The following is a 20,576-nucleotide window of genomic DNA, read 5'->3' on the forward strand; positions in this document are numbered from 1 at the left end:
CATTTCTTGTATTATAACAAAAAAAAGAAAGATTTTTTTAATTTCTGGTTTTAGAAAGACTCTTACGTTTATTTCTCGGATGTTGCGTCATCGGATGTTGCGCTATTTTCGCTCTTGTCCCCGATTATCACATGTTCCATATAAACAACATGGCGGCCTCCATACGCCGTCTCACATCTGCAGGGCGATACCAGCTACAAACTAATTTACTGAAGACACATTTCTTTAATGGGGTAAGCACAATGTGTTTAAAGTCGTCCTTTTAATGTAACAGCAGTTCGACAGCTCACTGCTTTCAACAGTTCATGGATTAAGGAAGGAAATCGTTGCTGGATGGCTTTACCGGCTCATTACGAAGAACACCCACGATACGTACTGCCATGTTATGGTTATAAGTGGTGTATTTAATTTGAGATGTGCTTTAGAAATATTAAGGACATAGTTCAATTAAATATTGGTGTTGATAACATCTGATGCCAGTGGTCTGAATGTGCCGCGTCGTCATGACAGAGCTTTATTTTGCAGCTTAATGGCACCAGACCGAGACTGCTGGCCACCCAGGCCGCTCCGGTGGCGCTGAATGTTCCAGAAACCAAAGTGACCACTTTAGAGAACGGACTCCGAGTGGCGTCAGAGGACTCGGGCCTCTCGACCTGCACGGTGAGTAAAGCTTATTATTATTATTAATAATAATAATAATAATAATACATTTTATTTGTAGAGCACTTTTCATGAATAATCTCAAAGTGCTTACATAAACAAGGGGGAAAAAAATCAAGACACATAAAAGACTAGAAGTAAAAAAGGATAAAAATAATAAAAACATCTAAAAAAGACCAGGGAAAGCCTTCCTGAACAGGAAAGTTTTAAGCCCTTTTTTAAAAGGTGTCCACGGACTGGGGTTGACGTAGCTGTTCTGGGAGGGAGTTCCAGATGTGGGGGCAGCGGAGGTAGCTTACCCCTTACCCCTAACCCCTAACCCTTACCCCTAACCCTTACCCCTAACCCTTACCCCTAACCCTTACCCCTAACCCTTACCCCTAACCCTTACCCCTAACCCTTACCCCTAACCCTTACCCCTAACCCTTACCCCTAACCCTAACCCCTAACCCTTACCCCTAACCCTTACCCGCCTTGGAGCGTCTCTACGAGGAAACAGCCGCATTTTCAGACCATACAATCCAACGGTGTCGCCTTGGTGGTAAACTAGTTTAGGTTTAGGATAAACTTGTAGTAGTTATTTGGTTGTTTTGATGTTCGGTTTCCTTTTAAAATCGTATCCAATGATAAAAGTGACAATCAGTCAATCAATCAATAAACTGCGACAAAACTAAATACATAAATAATTTTGGAAAAGTAAAGGCTACAATTTTTTTAAATTAATTAAAAACATAAAAATCAATACAAGACTATAAACTCAAGTAATTAAAAGTAATGAATACACTTGTAAATATTCAATAATTATTTTTCTCTTAAGGGTAATTATATTTAATTCAGTCAATGAATATTATCAAGTCACTTTAGTTCTTGTAAAAGGTTTTATTTGTTAGTGGGAATGAGCTGTTGTTGACATCTCTGACAAAATAAACCCAAGACACTATTTGTCTTCAGTTCAAAGGTAAATAAATCATAAAAGATTTAAAAAAAAGTGTGTTCTTATGTATTTTCGTACATAATCTAAAATACATATTAAGTATATTTAATATAACTTTCATGTTAGCCATAAATGTTATGGTGAGTTTATATATATACACACACACACACACACACACACACACACACACACACACACACACACACACACACACACACACACACACACACACACACACACACACACACACATATATTCGTACCCCTTTAAATTTTTCCTTTTGTTTCATTGCAGCCATTTGCTAAAATCAAAAAAGTTAATTTTATTGAGCAAAAAGAACATAAAGGCTTGTCTCAGTTTTGCCAGAAAACATTTTGATGATCCCCAAGACTTTTGGGAAAATACTTTGTGGACTGACGAGACAAAGGTTAGACTTTTTGGAAGATGTATGTCCCTTTAGATCTGGTGTAAAAGTAAAGTGGCATTTCAGAAAAGGAACATACTAGCAACAGTAAAACATGGTGGTGGTAGTGTGATGGTCTGAGCTGTTCTGCTGCTTCAGGACCTGGAAGACTTGCTGTGGTAAATGGAACCATGAATTCTGGCATGACCTTAAAAAGGCGGTTCCTGCTGCAAAACCCTCCAATGTGGCTGAATTACAACAATTCTGCAAAGATGAGTGGACCAGAATTCCTCCACAGCTGGAAAAGACTCATTGCCAGTTATGACAAACGCTTGATTGCAGTTGTTGCTGTTGAGGGGCTAATCCCCCTAAACCTAATTATTAGGTTTAGGGGGAATCACTTTTTCACACAGGGCCATGTAGGTTTGGATTTTTCTTTCCCCTTAATAAAAACCTTCATTTAAAAACTACATTTTGTGTTATCTTTGTCTAATATTAATTTTTTTTTTGATGATCTGAAACATTTATGTGCGACAAACATGCAAAAAATAAGAAATCGGGAAGGGGGCAAACGCTTTTTCACACAACTGTGTGTGTGTGTGTGTGTGTGTGTGTGTGTGTGTGTGTGTGTGTGTGTGTGTGTGTGTGTGTGTGTGTGTGTGTATGGTAAATGGCTTACACTTATATAGCACTTTCCAGCTGTACTCCTACAGCCCCAAAGCGCTTTACACTGTAGACATTCACCCACACACGCACACATTCACACACCGGTTGTGGGCGGAACTGCCATACAACGGTGCTGGCCTGACAACCGGGAGCAACTGGGGTAAATTGTTGTTGGAACATGTTAACTCTTGGATGCATACCTTTCTGAGACCTCCCAGATTTAAAAGGATAGAAAAAAAGTTTCATACAATAAAAACAATTGTAAAATATAAGTACAATGACTTAAAGAAAAACAAACTACCCCGTGTATTCATAGAGATACAAAAAATATTAATTAGAAAAAACTATTTAAGACAGAATTGGGAGTGTTTTTAGTTTATATATTAAACATTAAAAAAAAAAAGTATATATATAATTTTATACATGGGCCATAAATGACATTCCTGTTCAACTAAAACTCCAAAGTACTATGTTCAAGAATTGAGGTACAGTAATAGCACAGTGTGCTGACAGGAATATTGAAGAGTGACTTTGTTACAGGTGGGCCTGTGGATAGATGCTGGCAGTCGCTATGAGAATGAAAGAAATAATGGCACAGCACACTTCCTGGAGCATATGGCATTTAAGGTGAGGGAGTAGCAAAGAGAACATTTTGACCTGCTGTGAACGCTTTTGAACATAGGAATTTCATAAATATATTTGAGATTGCTCCTTGACTAAGTAAAACACAAGTTCGGGGCTTTTTCATCTTTGTTACAGGGCACAAGGAAACGTTCTCAACTGGATCTTGAGTTGGAGATTGAGAACATGGGTGCTCATCTGAATGCCTACACATCACGGGAGCAGACTGTCTACTACGCCAAGGCTTTCTCCAAGGATCTTCCCAGAGGTACAGCCAGATACAGACATGTAATATGCAGCACTAAGTGGTCACATAGGATCAGCACTATGAGAGCTACTGTTCCCATAGTGGAGATATGGGGAGGGTTATGTCAGGAAGGGCATACGACATAAAACCTATGACAAATCCAATGTGTAGAACACAAAACTGATTTTCATACTGCATCTGTTGGGGTCAGATTTAACACCCACCTCTAACAGAAACTTTGCTACTGTCGGTCAACAAAAAAAAAAGACTAAGGGACTGAAGGTGTGCCTGGAGACAGGGTTGAGGAAAGGCAAAAGTGAGCTGTTGGTGCTGGTACATTGACAGGAAAGTCTTTCTAGGAGCTACGAGTAAACCTGGACTCTGAGAATGGAGATTTGTACTGTGAGTATTGAACTGTCACCCCTCCATTTGGAGAATTAATAACATTACTGCTGATCTACAACCATATAAAGTAATTCAGTGTTTGTATGGCAGCCCCAAGACCAAAAAAATGTGGTCAGGGTGATTGAGTGTTCCAAAGGCGAAGTAGCACCCTAAAAAGATCACTTATACAGATAAGTCAAAGAGGAAATGATGGGGATGAAGGGCAGGAAAGCAAAATAAGTATTCCCTGAATGTAATATCATGCAAGATGGACAATTAAATGGGCATGCAGCATTCCAATTTTACTAGGATGTGGGAATATTAGGAATGCAGTATTGGGTGCTTCACAGAAGTAAAGTACAAGTCCATATTTACAGTTGCCCATTTCTGCCCCGTCTCTTTCTTACAGTGCAGTCATGAACACTGACCTTAATGGAGCAGGTGATCCTGCAGGTCTCTGGATGTTGTTCTGGGTCTTTACTGACCTTAATGGAGCAAGTGATCCTGCAGTTCTCTGGATGTTGTTCTGGGTCTTTACTGACCTTAATGGAGCAAGTGATCCTGCAGGTCTCTGGATGTTGTTCTGGGTCTTTACTGACCTTAATGGAGCAGGTGATCATGCAGGTCTGGATGTTGTTCTGGGTCTTTACTGACCTTAATGGAGCAAGTGATCCTGCAGTTCTCTGGATGTTGTTCTGGGTCTTTACTGACCTTAATGGAGCAGGTGATCCTGCAGGTCTCTGGATGTTGTTCTGGGTCTTTACTGACCTCAATGGAGCAGGTGATCCTGCAGGTCTGGATGTTGTTCTGGGTCTTTACTGACTCTTGGGTGAGGCGTCGCTGCTCTTGGGGTCATTTTGGTCGGTTCCTCCTGGGAAGGTTCACCACTCTTCCGTATTTTCTCCATTTGTGGATAACGGCTCTCACTGTGGTACGCTGGAGTCCCAAAGCTTTAGAAATGGCTTTGGAACCTTCCAGACTGATAGATCTCAATTACTTTGTTTCTCATTTGTTCCTTTGGATCACAGCATGAGGTCTATCTTTTGAGCATCTTTTGGTCGACTTCACTTTGTCAGGCAGGTCCTATTTAAGTGATTTCTTGATTGAGAACAGATGAGGCAGGAATCAGGCCTGAGGGGTAAACAACAAATTCCGAGTTTAAACCTGAACTCTGAGTTGACTTAACCTGAGATAGGAAAGTCAGAGTTTTTGGTTCCAGAACAGCGGATTTGAGTTAGTTCAATCAACTCTGAGTTTGTTAAGCTCGAGTTAAAAAGCCATCATCAGTAGAGCGCTGATACAAGGATTCACCATGGCAACCGGCGACAACAAAAGAGCGACATACTTTTTCTTTTTTCTTTTTAAACTTTATTTAACATTTCAATTTACAAAATCCCTTTGAGGAAACATTAGTTTGCATCTGAAGATCCACATACTTCACGCCACTGGAGTTAGAAGTGTTAATACATGCGTATGGCGAGTATGAGAGCATATTTCAGGAAAAAAAAAGAAAAACGAGGATAGAAATGCCGTGGGGGAAAGTTCCTGCAGTATTCATTTAACATTTAAGTGTTTCTCAATCCTGGTCCTCGTGGGCCCATGTCCTGCATGTTTTAGATGTTTCCCTGCACCAACACACCTGATTCTAATTAATGGTCCTAATTAGCTTGTCACCAAGGTCTGCACAGCTCTGTTGATGACACAGGTACTTGTATCACGGTGTGCTGAAGCAGGGTAGCATCTAAAACATGCAGGACAGGGGCCCATGAGGAACAGGATTGAGAAAGCACACTGTCTTATAGTATTACAGATGAAAGCAGTGGTGGAATGGTATTGAATGAAATTTTATTGTCATTTAGATCACACCCGGCTTCAGGGGAAAATGTTTTTTTTTTTTTTTTTTTATGCATTTATGGAATTACTCTGTGTGTCTATTTGTATAGATTTATTCTATTACTTAATACATATAAAATAACTACAAATGCATATCAGAAAAACATGATGGATTTCACTAGGTATTATCTTTACCAACACTTATACCCCCCCCCCCCTCCCGTGGTCGGTCGCTATCAATCTCGTTTTTAGCTCTGCAGTGTTACTAACTTACAAAAATGAAAAGGAAGCAGACAACCACGCAATTTTAAAAAAGAAAGAAAGAAGGAAAGTCATGGGTCCAATGTTGCCCCAGCAGCAGAAGATATTAACGAGGCTGTTAGCCACTGATGGATTAATTATGCAAGTTCATTTTAAGGTAAGATATCAAATCACCCCACCCTCTTATAAATCTGTTTAAGGGAAATATTTGACTTTTTTTTTACTCTCTCCCTCTCTTTCTGTCTTCTGCTCCTCCCTCTCCTTTTTGCATTTGGATTTTAACTGTTTGAAGTTAAACTCGGATGTCCCTGTGATATTGTTGCACTGACATAGTGAATAAAATACGTTGCGTTTGTTAGATATGCTTTTTCTGCTCTCTGCCGCTTGCCCCAATCGGCTGACGCCACTGAGGCAGGAGACAGAGAGAAACTCAGGGTTTATTGAAGTAAACCTGCTACCGAGCAGGTTAGGTTCACAGGCTCAGTTGCCGTAGTAACTGGCTCAGAGTTTGAGTTAACTCGCTTTCTGGAACTGAAAACTCTGGATTTCCCTCATCTCAGGCTTAACAAACTCAGGATTTTCACTAAACCCGCTTCCTGGAATACCCCTCTGGGTGTGGATAGAGAAACTGAACTCAGCTTTCCAAAGATGTGATAAACCACAGTTAATTTATGTTTTAACAGGGGTCACACAGGGCCATGTAGGTTTGGAGTTTTTTTCCCCTTAATAATAAAAACCTTCATTTAAAAACTGTATTTCGTGTTTACTAGTGTTATCTTTGTCTAATATTTAAATTTGTTTAATCTGAGACATTTAAGAAACATGCAACAAAATAAGAAATCAGGAAGGAGGCAAACACTTTTTCACAAAACTGTAGATTATATAGGTTGAAAGAAGCTGTAGGGAGAGTCAGGAGTTAAAGGAGAACAACGACAGTGTTTGTGGTATAATTCTGCACATTTTGTGGTGACGGTACGTCCCGCAGTCCAGATGTTGAATTATCCTGTGCATTTAGTCCTTTCATTGAACTGAGACTTCACGTGCAGTGCTTCTCAGGTCAATCCAAAATGTTCCCTCAAAACTGAATATGTAAGAAAGTAAAAGTGAGGTTTTTGCGTCTGTGCACAATTATTGGGCAACGATTAGTGTGCAGAATTATCCAACTGAATGTAAAAACAAAATGGTTCCCATCTCACTTGTTTATTTTCATCTGTTAAAGTAAGAAGGATAAACAAACAACTCAAAATTTACAAATAAACATTTCTGACATTAAAAAAAAAAAAAAGTAAACAAGCCTTCCACTCTTGGAGTCTGCAGCTGCGACCGCAGCCTCCCAGACACTGTTCAGAGATGTGCAGCGTTTTCCTTGGCTGTGGATCTCCTGGGATGGTCAGTAGTGGGATGGTCAGTAGTGGGGTGGTCAGTACTGGGGTGGTCAGTACTGGGGTGGTCAGTACTGGGGTGGTCAGTAGTGGGGTGGTCAGTAGTGGGGTGGTCAGTAGTGGGATGGTCAGTAGTGGGGTGGTCAGTAGTGGGGTGGTCAGTAGTGGGGTGGTCAGTTGTGGGGTGGTCAGTTGTGGGGTGGTCAGTACTGGGGTGGTCAGTAGTGGGGTGGTCAGTAGTGGGGTGGTCAGTAGTGGGATGGTCAGTACTGGGGTGGTCAGTAGTGGGGTGGTCAGTAGTGGGGTGGTCAGTAGTGGGATGGTCAGTAGTGGGGTGGTCAGTAGTGGGGTGGTCAGTAGTGGGGTGGTCAGTAGTGGGGTGGTCAGTTGTGGGGTGGTCAGTACTGGGGTGGTCAGTAGTGTGTAGGTCGGGTGAGGAAGGGGGCCCTTCATCCATTCATTTACTGAGAGAGTTCACCTGTTTTCTGCCAATGCTACAAGAGACATGTTCGCTGCAGTGCATGGTTATCTCTGGAGATTTAGATTATGCCTCTCTTTCTCTGATACGTTCCCAATTTAACAACAATGTGTCAATATATTTTTCTGCAGGGAAATGATCAGTATTCAAGTCAACTATGTCAACAAGTTAGCTAATGTAATATAAATCTAAAAAGATAAAACCTGTAATGCAGAATATCTTAAGTCACGTCCACAGCTGAGCATGACACATTCCTGGTCTTACTTGATTGACAAAAGAACTTTTGTGAAATCTCAGACCCAACATGTGCAAGTGGAAGTAAAGTATAACACTAACAGCATGATAAAAATGTCTGGTTTGTCTCTCTAAGCTGTTGAGATCCTGGCTGACATCATCCAGAACAGCACGTTAGGTGAGGCAGAGATCGAGAGGGAGCGAGGGGTGATCCTGAGGGAGATGCAGGAAGTGGAGACCAATCTGCAGGAAGTAGTCTTTGATTACCTGCATGCTACAGCATACCAGTCCACAGCGCTGGGAAGGACCATCCTGGGTCCCACCGAGAACATCAAGTAAGACTAAATCTTTTTTTTTTTTTTTAATGGGTACAATATTTCTATATTTGTAGCATCCAGTTCTCACCAATTCGCCATGCTCTGAGTGAGTTACGTGTTTGTGATGCAGAACAATCAACAGAGGAGATCTGGTTGAGTACATCACAACTCATTACAAGGGGCCCAGGATAGTTCTGTCTGCAGCTGGAGGTGAGTCACGTCTGTGTGCCTCCTCAGGTGTTTCAAATAAAAGAGCTTAACATTTTGTGCTCATGTGTTATGTTTCAAAATGCCCCACCACAATGACTGGGTGTTTTAAACGACTAATGCCTTATTTGCACGGGACTACCGTTACCAGAGGACGGGCAGTAATTTAGAGCTTGTTTTTTCCCCCCTAAAATTTACTAACACAAATTTGCAGATATATTGAAGTATTTAAATAATCGGATCATCTCCAACTGAACTAGAGTGACATGTCACATTTTGTCGGGTGACAGCTGGAAATGATCCCTAGTGAGATGCTTGTGCACTTCAGGTACCGTTAAACAACGGTAAATGTAGCTGGGGCTGACTTTGTATTAGAGGCTTTTGGTTGTCATACTATCATGAGCCTGATGACAGAGTAGGTGGACACAATGGGGGGTAAAAAATCCCTCCTTCCCCCACATCACCGAATTACTTTGATTAAAATGATCCCATTACCCCTGCTGAATATGGTGGGTAATTTGTACAAATAACTACCATGGCACTACGTTATTAGAAATGACTGCACGTCACCATGTAAAGGGGTCACCATGTAGCCCAGTTGTACTATAAGGCTCAACTCCTGGCCTGTCATCTCTCTCTGCCATGTTTTCTTCCTATTTATTTTCAAAAATGTAAAAAAAAAAAAAAGTCATAACTTAACATGATAAATGGTTCTTCATCAACGCACTCTGAAGTGAAATGTCAGGATATTGTCACCCTCACAACCTTTCTCTCAACATGTTGTTGTTCAGGAGTTTGTCAAGATGAGCTCATCAATTTGGCTAAGTATCACTTTGGAAAACTTCCTGGCAGATATCGAGGTGAAGCCCCAGCAGTTCCTGCCTGTCACTTCACCGGCAGTGAGGTAGGATCACACCTGCCGTGCTGACTACTGCCTATTGTTATCCAACAGGAAAAAACTGAGAAAACTGTATAATATAAGGCTGTATTTGACATTTTTCTGGCTTTAATGTGCAACAAATATTATTGAAGTGTTAAACACCAAATAGGGCTTTTATGTTCAACATTACTTGGAATTATTGATACATAAATCATGGGAAGTACTGACAACAGTTGAATTGAAAATGTCAATAAATATATGCATGTCTTTTTGTTAATTTTAACAAGGTTTTACAGAGGGCTTGAAAAGTCTTCCATTAAGTGTGATTACTGTAGCGAGTCTTTTTTTTTTACCGAAAAAGGATAAATAAAGTATATTCAATTCAATTTCAGATCCGTGTGCGTGATGACAAAATGCCTCTGGCTCACATAGCGATTGCTGTTGAGGCAGTTGGATGGTCTCATCCTGACACCATCCCCCTGATGGTGGCCAACACGCTTATTGGGAACTGGGACCGCTCATTTGGTGGAGGTGTGGTGAGTACTGAACACACTTCAAACACGGGTGACAAGCTACAGTTGTCCAACTCTGAAACCTTATTTTACTGGAAATCCATTTCAACCATGTGTACTCTTTATTTAGACAGAAAAACTATTGTTGTCATTGTGTTTACATATCTAATACATGCTGCCAGTAAATGTACACATACTTCTATATTTTGAGAGGATCATCGTGATGTACTGTATTTTCACGACCGTACGGCACACCGTACGAAAAGGCGCAGTCTGCACACACATATGGCACACCGCCTTACAACAATACACACAAGCATACAAGTGTGCGTATTTAAAAATATAAGACTATGCTACATGTGCCTTTTGGTCGTGAAAATACGGTATCACCTCTAACTTTAACCACAATAACTGGAACATTAAAGCCATGTCTCCACGCTGGGTTAATCATTTGAATTTATGAGGATCAAACTTCAGGGGGCCACTTGAATTTTAGCTGTGTCAAATGCTGTAAAACCAGCCATTAATAATAGTTTACGCTGAAGTTACAGAGGCACAACGGCAGCGTCAGTTAGCATTGTGCTAACTTGGCTCTGGTTTAACCCAGTGTTTCCCAACCTCGGTCCTCAAGGCCCACTTTCCTGCATGTTTTAGATGTTCCCCTGCTTCAGCACACTGTTTTGTTTGTTTTGTTTTTTATTTTGGATCCCCATTAGCGGACGCAAAACGCCAACTAGTCTTCCTGGGGTCCATGAAAATTAAAATACATTCATATAAAAGCACAATTATACATATATATACTTCCTATAGTACTTTACATTTTAAATGTATGAATACATAACTAAATACATAAGTAATTACAATTACATCACTCCATTAACCCCCCCCCCACATCCCACCCACATCCCACCCACATCGTTACACCAGCAACATCACTGTGATACAAGTGGCTGTGTCATCAACAGAACTGTGCAGACCTTGATGACAAGATTAGGACCATCAATTAGAAGCAGATGTGCTGATGAAGGGAAACATCTAAAACATGCTGGACAGTGGGCCTTGAGGACCAGGGTTGAGAAACACTACTTTAACCCATTGCTAAACTTGAACCTGATCATAGTGTGAACATGGAGGTTTAGCTGATCTGCCGTCACATTTGTTAGAAACCATAAGTACACTACCAATGCACCTTTCAATAACCATGTTTACCGCATACTGCTGCCCCTTTCACTTTTTTTAAAAATTGTATATATGTTAATAAGAGTTGTCATTTGCCTATTTACTATACAGTGAGCAAAAATAACCCAGTCAAATTTCCTGTCTTGTTTGACCTGACTTGGCCAAATAAACATGATTCTGATTCATGTACAGTACCACGCATCAGTGCTTGGTACTTGTGTAGCTTTTGAGTCAAAGCTCAAAAGCTACACAATAACATTTGATTGATTTTGTGGGCGTGTGTATGGTAGACACTCTACTAACGGGTAGGCTATTATTAAAAGAACTGGGGGTTAGGGGCAGCTACTGCTAAAGCCACTTACAAGATGTGACTGAGAATTATTGTTGAATAGTTACTGTTTATACAGAAAATACACACAAAGATGTGGCATCCAATGGACAAACTTAACAGTCCCCAGAGTGCAAATCAAGCAGCACTCAGAGTTTTAGGACTTTTTCTCCGTGGCCCAATGTGCACCGCGCTAGACCTGGACACACTAAATGTCACTGCTGAATCTTCTGGTGGCAGTAAAGGACCATCCCCATCAGGTCTAATCCAGTTACAAGTTATTAACACACATTATTCTATTCATCTTAGTTTAGAAGCAGCAGCCCTCATTTAGTACGGGTAAATATAAATAAAATGACTTGTGTTTAAAGAAAAGACTGTCTAGTATCACACAGGAGTTTAACGTTTTTAACACAGGGTTAAATCTCAAATGTCAGTTTAACTAGTGATGGTGTTTGTGAAGCAGAATCTGTCCAGTAAACTGGCTCAGATGGCCTGCCAGGGAAACCTGTGCCACAGCTTCCAGTCCTTCAACACCTGCTACACAGACACCGGCCTGTGGGGACTGTACATGGTGTGTGAGCCCGGCACCATCAACGACATGATGAACTACACTCAGATGGAATGGTGAGGACATGTGCATCACACCACAATCACCAGACACGTGTTGATCACAAAGGTTGAGTAGCCTAAGTCTAAACGGTGTACGAGGAAAACAGAGAAGTCTCCTGGGGTTCTTATTTCTGTTTCTGCTCCTGTCAGGATGTCTCTTTGTACGAGCCTGACAGAAAGTGAGGTGGCTCGGGCCAAGAATCTGCTCAAGACCAACATGCTGTTGCATCTTGATGGTAAGGTAGCATGACAGACAGTCTTATGGTGCTTTTATACCAGTACCTACTCAGTACCTACTCAGCTCGACTCGGTACCTACTCATTAGGGGTGTAACGATACACTACTTTCACAATACATGATATTGAGGTCACGATAACGATACGATATTATAGCAGTATCTATGTGACTGGAAAAAATTGTCTTTTATTTGAAAAACACAAAATACAAAACAATGCTGTGCATTTGCAGTATTCAGTTTGTAATGCTTTATAACTGTTTAAGTTTTAAAGACAAAGCCAGGCCAACCATTTTCCACAAACTGAACTAAAAGTAAATGTCAGGTTTGCATTATGCATCTTCAGTTTCATACAAGTACAAATATTTAGCCACAAACTGAATATTTTCTCTCATGTATGATTTGACTTTTTTCTTTTTTCTAATTTAACAACTAAAATTAAAAAGTAAATTAAAAAAAAAAAAAATCATAAAAAAGATTGATTCATGCTCACCTTATAAGTGTAAGAGATTTATTTTTGTTAGTTATTTTGGTAATTCAGGGATCATTATTTTATAAATATATTTATATTCTGATGTAAATCAGGGACTATAATGACACTAGTCAGTTTATCTGTAGTGATTAGTCTGTTTTAGATTGGGCGGAGTGATACGCCACAGTACGGCACTAGGTGCTGTGTTGATGTTCTAAAATCCTACACTGTTGAGGGACATTAAAGTACACTGGAACTCAGCAGAAGTTGTCCCCGTGTTTATCCTACTCACCACCCCAAAAAGGTTTAATTTAATAAGGTAAGGCTTAACTCTACACCAGACTTACATCGGTAAAAGTTCAGAGCTCAAAACCCTGCAAGAATCCCGTGATCGGGACCAAAACGGTACTAGTTTCTTCTGGGTGGAGGAAGATTTTGGTCCGCGGGTCGAGACGTGGTCGGATGCGCGTTAGTTAACACAATAGATTAATATTAATAACCCAATATCACGATAGTTTGTCACCTCCACGACACGTTTCGTGACGTTTTTGTATCGCGAAATTTCGTGGCACGATATTGTTACACCCCTACTACTCAGTACGACTCGACTCGCCTCCACTTGCCCTCATTTGTTTTCAACACCCAGATCAGAAGTAGGAGGTTGGAGTGAAGCTGCTGTGACGTATTTGATTGTGTATCTAAAGGAAGACACCAACACTAAATATCAAGTTAAAAAATGAGAGTGAGAGAAACTTCAAGCAGCGACACTTTTTTAAAAATTTTGTTTGTCTCGGTGCTGCTGAAAAGTCAGCTGGAATCGTGGGCAGCTATGAAGAGACAGAGCTCCTGGTAGATCTGGTCGTTCCTTATCTCCGTCTAGATCCCTTTTTAATTCTCTCCTCATCCACCAGGTTTATGAACATCTACACCTCAGAGTTGGATCATGACTTTTGTGCTGCCATTGTCTGTTGAATAAAATGAACAAGAATCCGTCAGAGTCTCTTTCTCTGATTTCCTCCTCCTGACTCAGACGTCTGACTCCAACCCCCCGACCAATCGGTGGCCTGTAGTGTGATGATGTCAGATACAGCCGACTGAGCACGCCTCGACCCCAAGTGGAAAAGCGCAAAACCGGGGCATGGCGAGTTGAGTCGGGCTGAGTACGTACTAGTGTAAAAGTGCCAATAGAAACAGTATCTGGTGTCGACACTCACACTGTTTTGTTCAGGATCCACCCCGATCTGTGAGGACATCGGGAGACAGATGTTGTGCTACAATCGCAGGATCCCTCTGCATGAACTGGAGGCTCGAATTGACGTAAGTTCACGGTGCCTACTTGACTCAAGGAACAAAATTCTACACAAAGTCCTCTGTACCAAACCACAGATACTTGCTTTAAGTGGTTGATATACTTGAAAGTCCAAGAAAAATGTTATTTACTATCCTATAACGAAGCAGTTTTTTCATCATATGAGAGCTTCTTTTTGCTATTTCAAAATGGTAAAATTAATTTCTGCACATATTGTCTTGGATTGATGTTATTTTCAGGTTGATCAATACTGCTAACTCATGTTTTTATAGAAATTGTAAATGTATCTCTCTTAATTCCAAGTGATAAACCTTTCTATTTTAAAGATGGTGTGAGGAACTCTCTAAGACTGATGAGTACTAGATGAGTACTAGACTTATGTGTACTACTCTTAACAGGCCATCGATGCCAACACCATCAAGGATGTTTGCACCAAATACATTTACAACCAGTCTCCTGCCATTGCAGCCGTTGGTATGTTGCACTTTTGACAAACACTTCATCTGTGTAATGCACATTTGGTTTAGTTGCAATGAAAGAATTTCAAGCTTTACCGCTTCAGCTCTGGATGTGTTTTGTACATTTGTATTTGGGGCCACTGAAGAAAACAAATTACAATTCTGAGACAGAATGATATATTTTTCCTTCTTCAGTGGCCCTAATTTCTGTAGCTATAATATATGTAGTTGCCTATATATGCTTTGGATATACAAACAATTAGCAGTGATAAGAAATATTAATTGAACTGTGTTCATCTTAGGTCCAATTAAGCAACTGCCAGACTACGACCAGATCCGCAGTGGGATGTTCTGGATCAGAACCTGAAAACCAGTCTGAGGAACTCTCTATTGTACAGTATTAAAAACAAACAATTTGGAATATGGTCTCCAAGCTTTTATTAAAAAATAAAGATCATAACATTAAAATAACAAACATACTATTATTTTGTGGTTGTCATTTTTTACTCTTTGCCGTCACTTGTTGCTGAGCAGCTTTCTTGGCTTTAACCATCTCCACCAATTCCTGTTGGACAAAAAGAAAAAGTGTTTAAAGGCCTTTTTCCATATATGATATGTTTACAATAGCAACTCATATTATAACCCGCAAAGTAACACTTGCTTTTGTAAAAAGCAAGATACTGCAAGACTGTTTTAGCTAGTTTTAAGTAAAAGAATAAAAATACATACAATGGAATTGGAAATGAAAATAGTTGCAGTGAATCCAGCTTACCTTGTACCTCTTCATACAGTCTTTCTTGGTTCGTCCGGGAACAGCAGCAGCTATTTTCTCCCAGCGTTCAGGGGTGCTCACAGGGTATGTTTTCAGGGCTTGTTCCAGAAGTTTCTGTTCTTCTGTTGTCCAGGGAGCAGTATTCCCTTCACTGCCAGATGCTGCAGAGGCAGACACAAAACATTCCTATAGTCATAATAGTACAATAGTATTACTGAGTGTACAGGTTCAGACTGAACCAGACGGTGATAAGGTAAGAGGGTTTAAAGCAACGCAAGTTTATATTGCTCCAAACTAAATTTAAAGGAGTTGAGGCAGGATTTATGAAAAAAATTCGGCCAGCTGGTCGCTGTTGCTTTTATGTCGCTATTGGACACTGCTGATTAAAGATTTAGATGATTTTCTGGTCCATGACTTTAAAAAAAAAAAAAAAGTCCCCCCGCCCATTTTATCACCCAGTGCTCCTACCTAAGCTACAGTCCTGGGCATTGCTCCCTCTACCAACCCTGGGAGTTCCTGCTCTGAGCTCAGGTCTCCTCCTTAACCTGAGGAGTGAGCAGCTTCTCTGGCCGGACGTAGCGCGTGGAAGGGTCACGTTATTCCGGCCAGATCCTCCCATCCCATCTGTTCCCCGGTTGGCCAGAGGGGGCAGTAGAGCCCAGGACTGTTGCATGTTTTTGTGAGGGAAGCTCACATAAGCTACCCAAGGGAACACGGGGAGAACATGCAAACTCCACACAGAAAGATCATTTCACCAACCCCACCCAGGGTGCTGAAGTCATGGGGGAACTAACACGCACTTCAGCGCCCACAGAGTCCCCGGCGGGAATCCAACTCAGGACCTTCTAGCTGTGAGGCGGCTGCACTACCAGGCGCCTCCGTGTCCCAGGTCCATGGTTTGATAGTCGCAACAAAATCCATTTGAATGATATTTGTGATGTACTTATTGAAGAAGACTGATTTAATATGGAGGCTTAATGTGTGATGTCATATTTTCAAATAGTTACACAATGTCCAAAAGAACTTACCATCAAATCTCTCTGAAGGTGCAGCGTTGTCTACAGTGGGCGGCACTGAGGAGTGTTCCTTCCTAAACTTCTCAAAGGCTTTTCTGTTTATCTCATCTTTCTGTAGTGGATCTGAGCACAACAACAACGGGACTGAAAAATCCAACTAACAAAACATTACAACAGCCATCATTAACCTGAAGTAAATGTTTCAGGAGGCGTATTAATAAATAATATATATATATATTTATATTTTTTTAAATTATAGTTACATTTGTTTTCCAAACTACAGAGTATTTTATTGTATTCATTCATTGTAAAGCATTACTTGCATCAAGTACAAATATAATCAAATAAGCTCCCTTTAGCATGTAAAGACTATAAATTCAGCCCCACCAATTAAAAACATGACTACTCTAGAAACAATTAAAAACTTAGAAGCCTGTAAAGCTTGATCAGCTTGCTTGCTGATTGGGTAACGTATTGCGTCACGCATCGCGTCACTTCCTGGTGTTTGCGGTCTGTGCTGCTGCCGTTTCACGGCGTTGCAGGCTCAGATCTCTCCCGACTTTTTATCTAAAACTTAGACTGTTTTCTGGTAAAATAGCACTATATCTGGTACATTACTGTCTTTATTTCAACACTCGCTCATTTTCTCTTCCGTAACTTTCACTGTCACCAATCACCGATACATTTTCTGTCCGTTAGCCTCCGTTAGCATCTTAGCATGGCCGCTCCGGCTCCCACCGCTTCACCTCTTTCCTGCTCAGTGTGTGAAATGTTTAGTTATTCCTCTGCCTCCTTTAGTGAAGACGGTAAGTGCTTAAAGTGTAGTTTATTTGCAGGGCTGGAGGCGAGGCTCAGTCAGTTAGAGGTCCGGTTCGGCCAACTAAACCATAGTCCGAGAGCCTCCTCAGCTAACCAGGCTAAGCTAGCGGCGGACCGGCCCGTAGCAGCTGAGCGTAACCGCTCCCCTGCAGCTCCCGAGCAGCCGGCCAGGCAGGGCAGCTGGGTGACGGTTCGGAGGAAGACTAGTCTTAAAGGGCTCACGGAACACCACCACCCGCTTCATCTGTCTAACAGATTTTCCCCACTTAGCGACACATCTGTTGAGAAACCGACCCTGGTGATTGGAGACTCCATAGTCAGACATGTGAAGCCGACTCCAGAGACCTTAGTTAGGTGCATCCCGGGGGCCAGAGCGGGCGACATAGAAGCAAATTTGAAGCTACTGGCAAAGGGTAATCGTAAATATGGTAAAGTTATCATCAATGTCGGAGCTAATGACTCCCGTCTTCGCCAGTCGGAAGTAACCAGAATGAATATTGTCTCGGTGTGTAACTTCGCCAAAACCATGTCAGACTCCGTAGGTTTTTCTGGCCCCCTCCCCAATCTGACCAGCGATGACATGTTTAGTCGCATGCTCTCGCTCCGCCGCTGGTTGTCTCAGTGGTGTTCAGAAAACGACGTGGACTTTATTGACAACTGGGAGACATTCTGGGGAAAGCCCGGTCTGATTAGAAGGGACGGCATTCATCCCACCCGGGATGGTGCAGCTCTTATGTCTAGAAATCTGGCCAATGTTATTAGACACTCCCCCTGACAATGCAGGGTCCAGGCCAGGATGCAGAGCTGTAGTTTAACAGGGCTGGAGGCGAGGCTTAGTCAGTTAGAGGTCCGGTTTGGCCAACTAGACCATAGTCCGATAGAATCCTCTGCGGACCGGCCCGTAGCAGCTGAGCGTAACCGCTCCCCTGCAGCTCCCCGGCAGCCGGCCAGGCAGGGCAGCTGGGTGACGGTTCGGAGGAAGGGTAGTCTTAAAGGGCTCAGCGACACATCTGTTGCTTCTCAAGGACCAACGCCTGCCAACAAAACTGTAGGATTGCATTATGTAATTAGCGACTCTAAAACTGTAGGATTACATGATATTGGCGACTCTGGCCAGGTGCCTAGCAAAATAGAAGTGGTTGCAGTTCCCCGCCCTCCAAAAGTTCACCAGGTGCAGCGTTATAGAGGCGTTAACCAAGATAACCTTGTAAAAATTAAAACCAATGCACATTTGGTACCAATTACAGACCGAAAAATTAGATGCGGACTACTAAATATACGATCATTAAGCTCTAAGTCTCTGTTAGTAAATGATATAATTACAGAGAGCAGGAGTGATATTTTCTGCTTAACAGAAACATGGTTACAGGAGGAAGAGTATGTTAGTTTGAATGAATCAACTCCGCCCGGCTACTTTAATCATCACATTCCTAGAAGCACGGGCCGAGGCGGAGGAGTCGCAGCAATTTATAACTCCGGTCTCCAAACAAAAATTGAACCCAAGTGCAACTATAATACATTTGAAAGCCTCATGCTTGGTCTGAAATTTCCGAGCCGGAAATCAGAGAAGCCAGTTGTGTTAGTGGTAGTGTACCGGCCCCCTGCTGGTGCGTATCTGGAGTTTTTGTCTGAATTTTCAGATTTCCTTTCTGGATTATTGATCAGCACAGATAAATTCATCATAGTGGGTGATTTTAACATTCATATGGATGTTGAAAGCGATAATCTTAAATTAGCCTTCGATTCTCTTCTAGAATCAATGGGTATCTCACAAAAAGTGGATAAACCGACGCACTGTTTTAATCATACTCTCGATCTCGTTCTCACCTACGGTGTTGAAACTGATGGTCCGTTGGTGTCACCTGTAAACTCCCTTTTATCCGACCATTACTTAATAACGTTTGAATTTAATTTTGTTGATGTTGAAGTGCAAAATAGGAGGTATTATTTTAGCAGATGTTTGTCTGATGAAGTTATTGTTAAATTTAGGGAGGCCATTGCTTATCTTACGACAGTGCGAAATAGTGATGTAGTCGAGGCCAGTGACCTGGGTTCTACCTCTGCAGATGTTGATTTCCTTGCTAGTAACACTGCTGATTTGTTGCATTCAGCTTTAGATGAAGTTGCTCCTTTGAAAAGGAGGGTTTCTAGCCACAGGAGCTTAACTCCCTGGTACAATTCAGATATCCGCATGTTGAAACAAAACGTGCGTAAAATGGAAAGGAAGTGGTACTCTTGTAGGTCTGTAGACTCTCATCGTGAATGGAAAGATATTCTAATAGTATATAAAAAAGCCATTCGCAAAGCCAGAACAGCTTATTATTCAACGCTGATAGAGGATAACAAAAGTAACCCACGTTTTCTGTTCAGCACTGTAGCCAGGCTGACAAAGAGTCACAACTCTGTTGAGCCGTGCATTCCTGCAGCTCTCAGTAGTGAGGACTTTATGGGCTTCTTCAACAGTAAAATCGCGAGAATTAGAGAAGAAATCAACCAGCCGGTTGTAGGTGTTTCTTCAGCTTTAGCGACTTCCCTAGGCTCTGACTTGTCTCTAGACTGTTTTGATCCTATAGACCTCCCTGAGCTGACTTCACTCGTTAATAGAGCTAAGTCAACCACATGTATGTTAGACCCCATCCCGACTCGTCTATTCAAACATGTTTTTTCTCTTATTGGTACGACAATACTGGACCAAATTAACCTATCCCTAAGTTTAGGATATGTACCACAGGTTTTCAAAGTCGCAGTAATTAAACCTTTACTTAAAAAACCTTCTCTTGACCCAGACACCTTAGCTAATTATAGACCAATTTCCAACCTTCCATTTGTGTCTAAAATTCTGGAAAAGGCAGTTTCAAGCCAGTTATGTGACTATTTGTATAGAAATGATCTGTTTGAAGTCTTTCAGTCAGGGTTCAGAATGCATCATAGCACAGAGACAGCACTTGTTCGAGTCACGAATGACCTCCTTATGGCCTCAGATAAGGGATTAGTGTCCATACTGGTTCTACTGGACCTCAGTGCTGCTTTTGACACTATAGATCATGGCATTTTACTGCACAGGTTAGAGCATGTTGTTGGGATTAAAGGGACAGCTCTATGTTGGTTTAAATCATATCTATCTGACAGGTTCCAGTTTGTTCATGTACATGAGGTTTCTTCAGAACAGTCAAGGGTCTGTTATGGTGTTCCGCAGGGTTCAGTGCTAGGGCCAATCTTGTTCAGTTTATACATGCAGCCGTTGGGAAGTATAATCCAGAATCACGGCATACACTTTCATTGTTATGCTGATGATACGCAGCTCTATTTGTCTATGAAGCCGGATGAAACAGAACCGTTAGTTAAACTTCAGGCATG

The 20,576-nt window shown here is 41.5% G+C and overlaps 2 protein-coding genes across 3 annotated transcripts in view; one reads left to right on the forward strand and one right to left on the reverse strand.

Annotated features, from left to right (window-relative positions):
• The first annotated feature begins 101 nt into the window (after positions 1-101).
• Positions 102-15,094, forward strand: pmpcb (peptidase, mitochondrial processing subunit beta). The gene is made up of 13 exons (XM_061714078.1): positions 102-233; positions 526-660; positions 3,204-3,290; positions 3,423-3,552; positions 8,240-8,438; positions 8,551-8,630; positions 9,419-9,531; positions 9,900-10,043; positions 11,993-12,153; positions 12,289-12,374; positions 14,074-14,162; positions 14,553-14,628; positions 14,915-15,094. Exons 1-13 carry the CDS (start codon positions 132-134, stop codon positions 14,977-14,979), a joined length of 1,467 nt encoding a protein of 488 aa, XP_061570062.1. The 5' UTR covers positions 102-131; the 3' UTR covers positions 14,980-15,094.
• dnajc2 (DnaJ (Hsp40) homolog, subfamily C, member 2) overlaps positions 15,034-20,576 on the reverse strand; it is a 23,610-nt gene continuing 18,067 nt past the window's right edge. Inside the window, exons 14-16 of one of the 2 annotated variants that reach the window (XM_061714076.1) lie at positions 16,413-16,523; positions 15,385-15,545; positions 15,034-15,177 (exon numbers count right to left, since the gene is read on the reverse strand). In XM_061714076.1, coding sequence (XP_061570060.1) covers positions 15,109-15,177; positions 15,385-15,545; positions 16,413-16,523 — 341 coding nt within the window. In that variant the 3' untranslated portion in view covers positions 15,034-15,108. The remainder of the gene's footprint in view (positions 15,178-15,384; positions 15,546-16,412; positions 16,524-20,576) is intronic. The other variant, XM_061714077.1, reaches the window with a different exon arrangement.

This window comes from Cololabis saira, chromosome 23 (assembly GCF_033807715.1).
Source record: "Cololabis saira isolate AMF1-May2022 chromosome 23, fColSai1.1, whole genome shotgun sequence".
NCBI lineage: Eukaryota > Metazoa > Chordata > Actinopteri > Beloniformes > Belonidae > Cololabis > Cololabis saira.

Coding starts and splice junctions, on each gene's coding strand:
- pmpcb (XM_061714078.1), top strand. CDS start 132: ATGTTCCATATAAACAACATGGCGGCCTCCATACGCCGTCTCACATCT. Junction 661..3,203: donor CGGGCCTCTCGACCTGCACG/GTGAGTAAAGCT, acceptor ACTTTGTTACAG/GTGGGCCTGTGGATAGATGC. Junction 12,154..12,288: donor AACTACACTCAGATGGAATG/GTGAGGACATGT, acceptor TGCTCCTGTCAG/GATGTCTCTTTGTACGAGCC.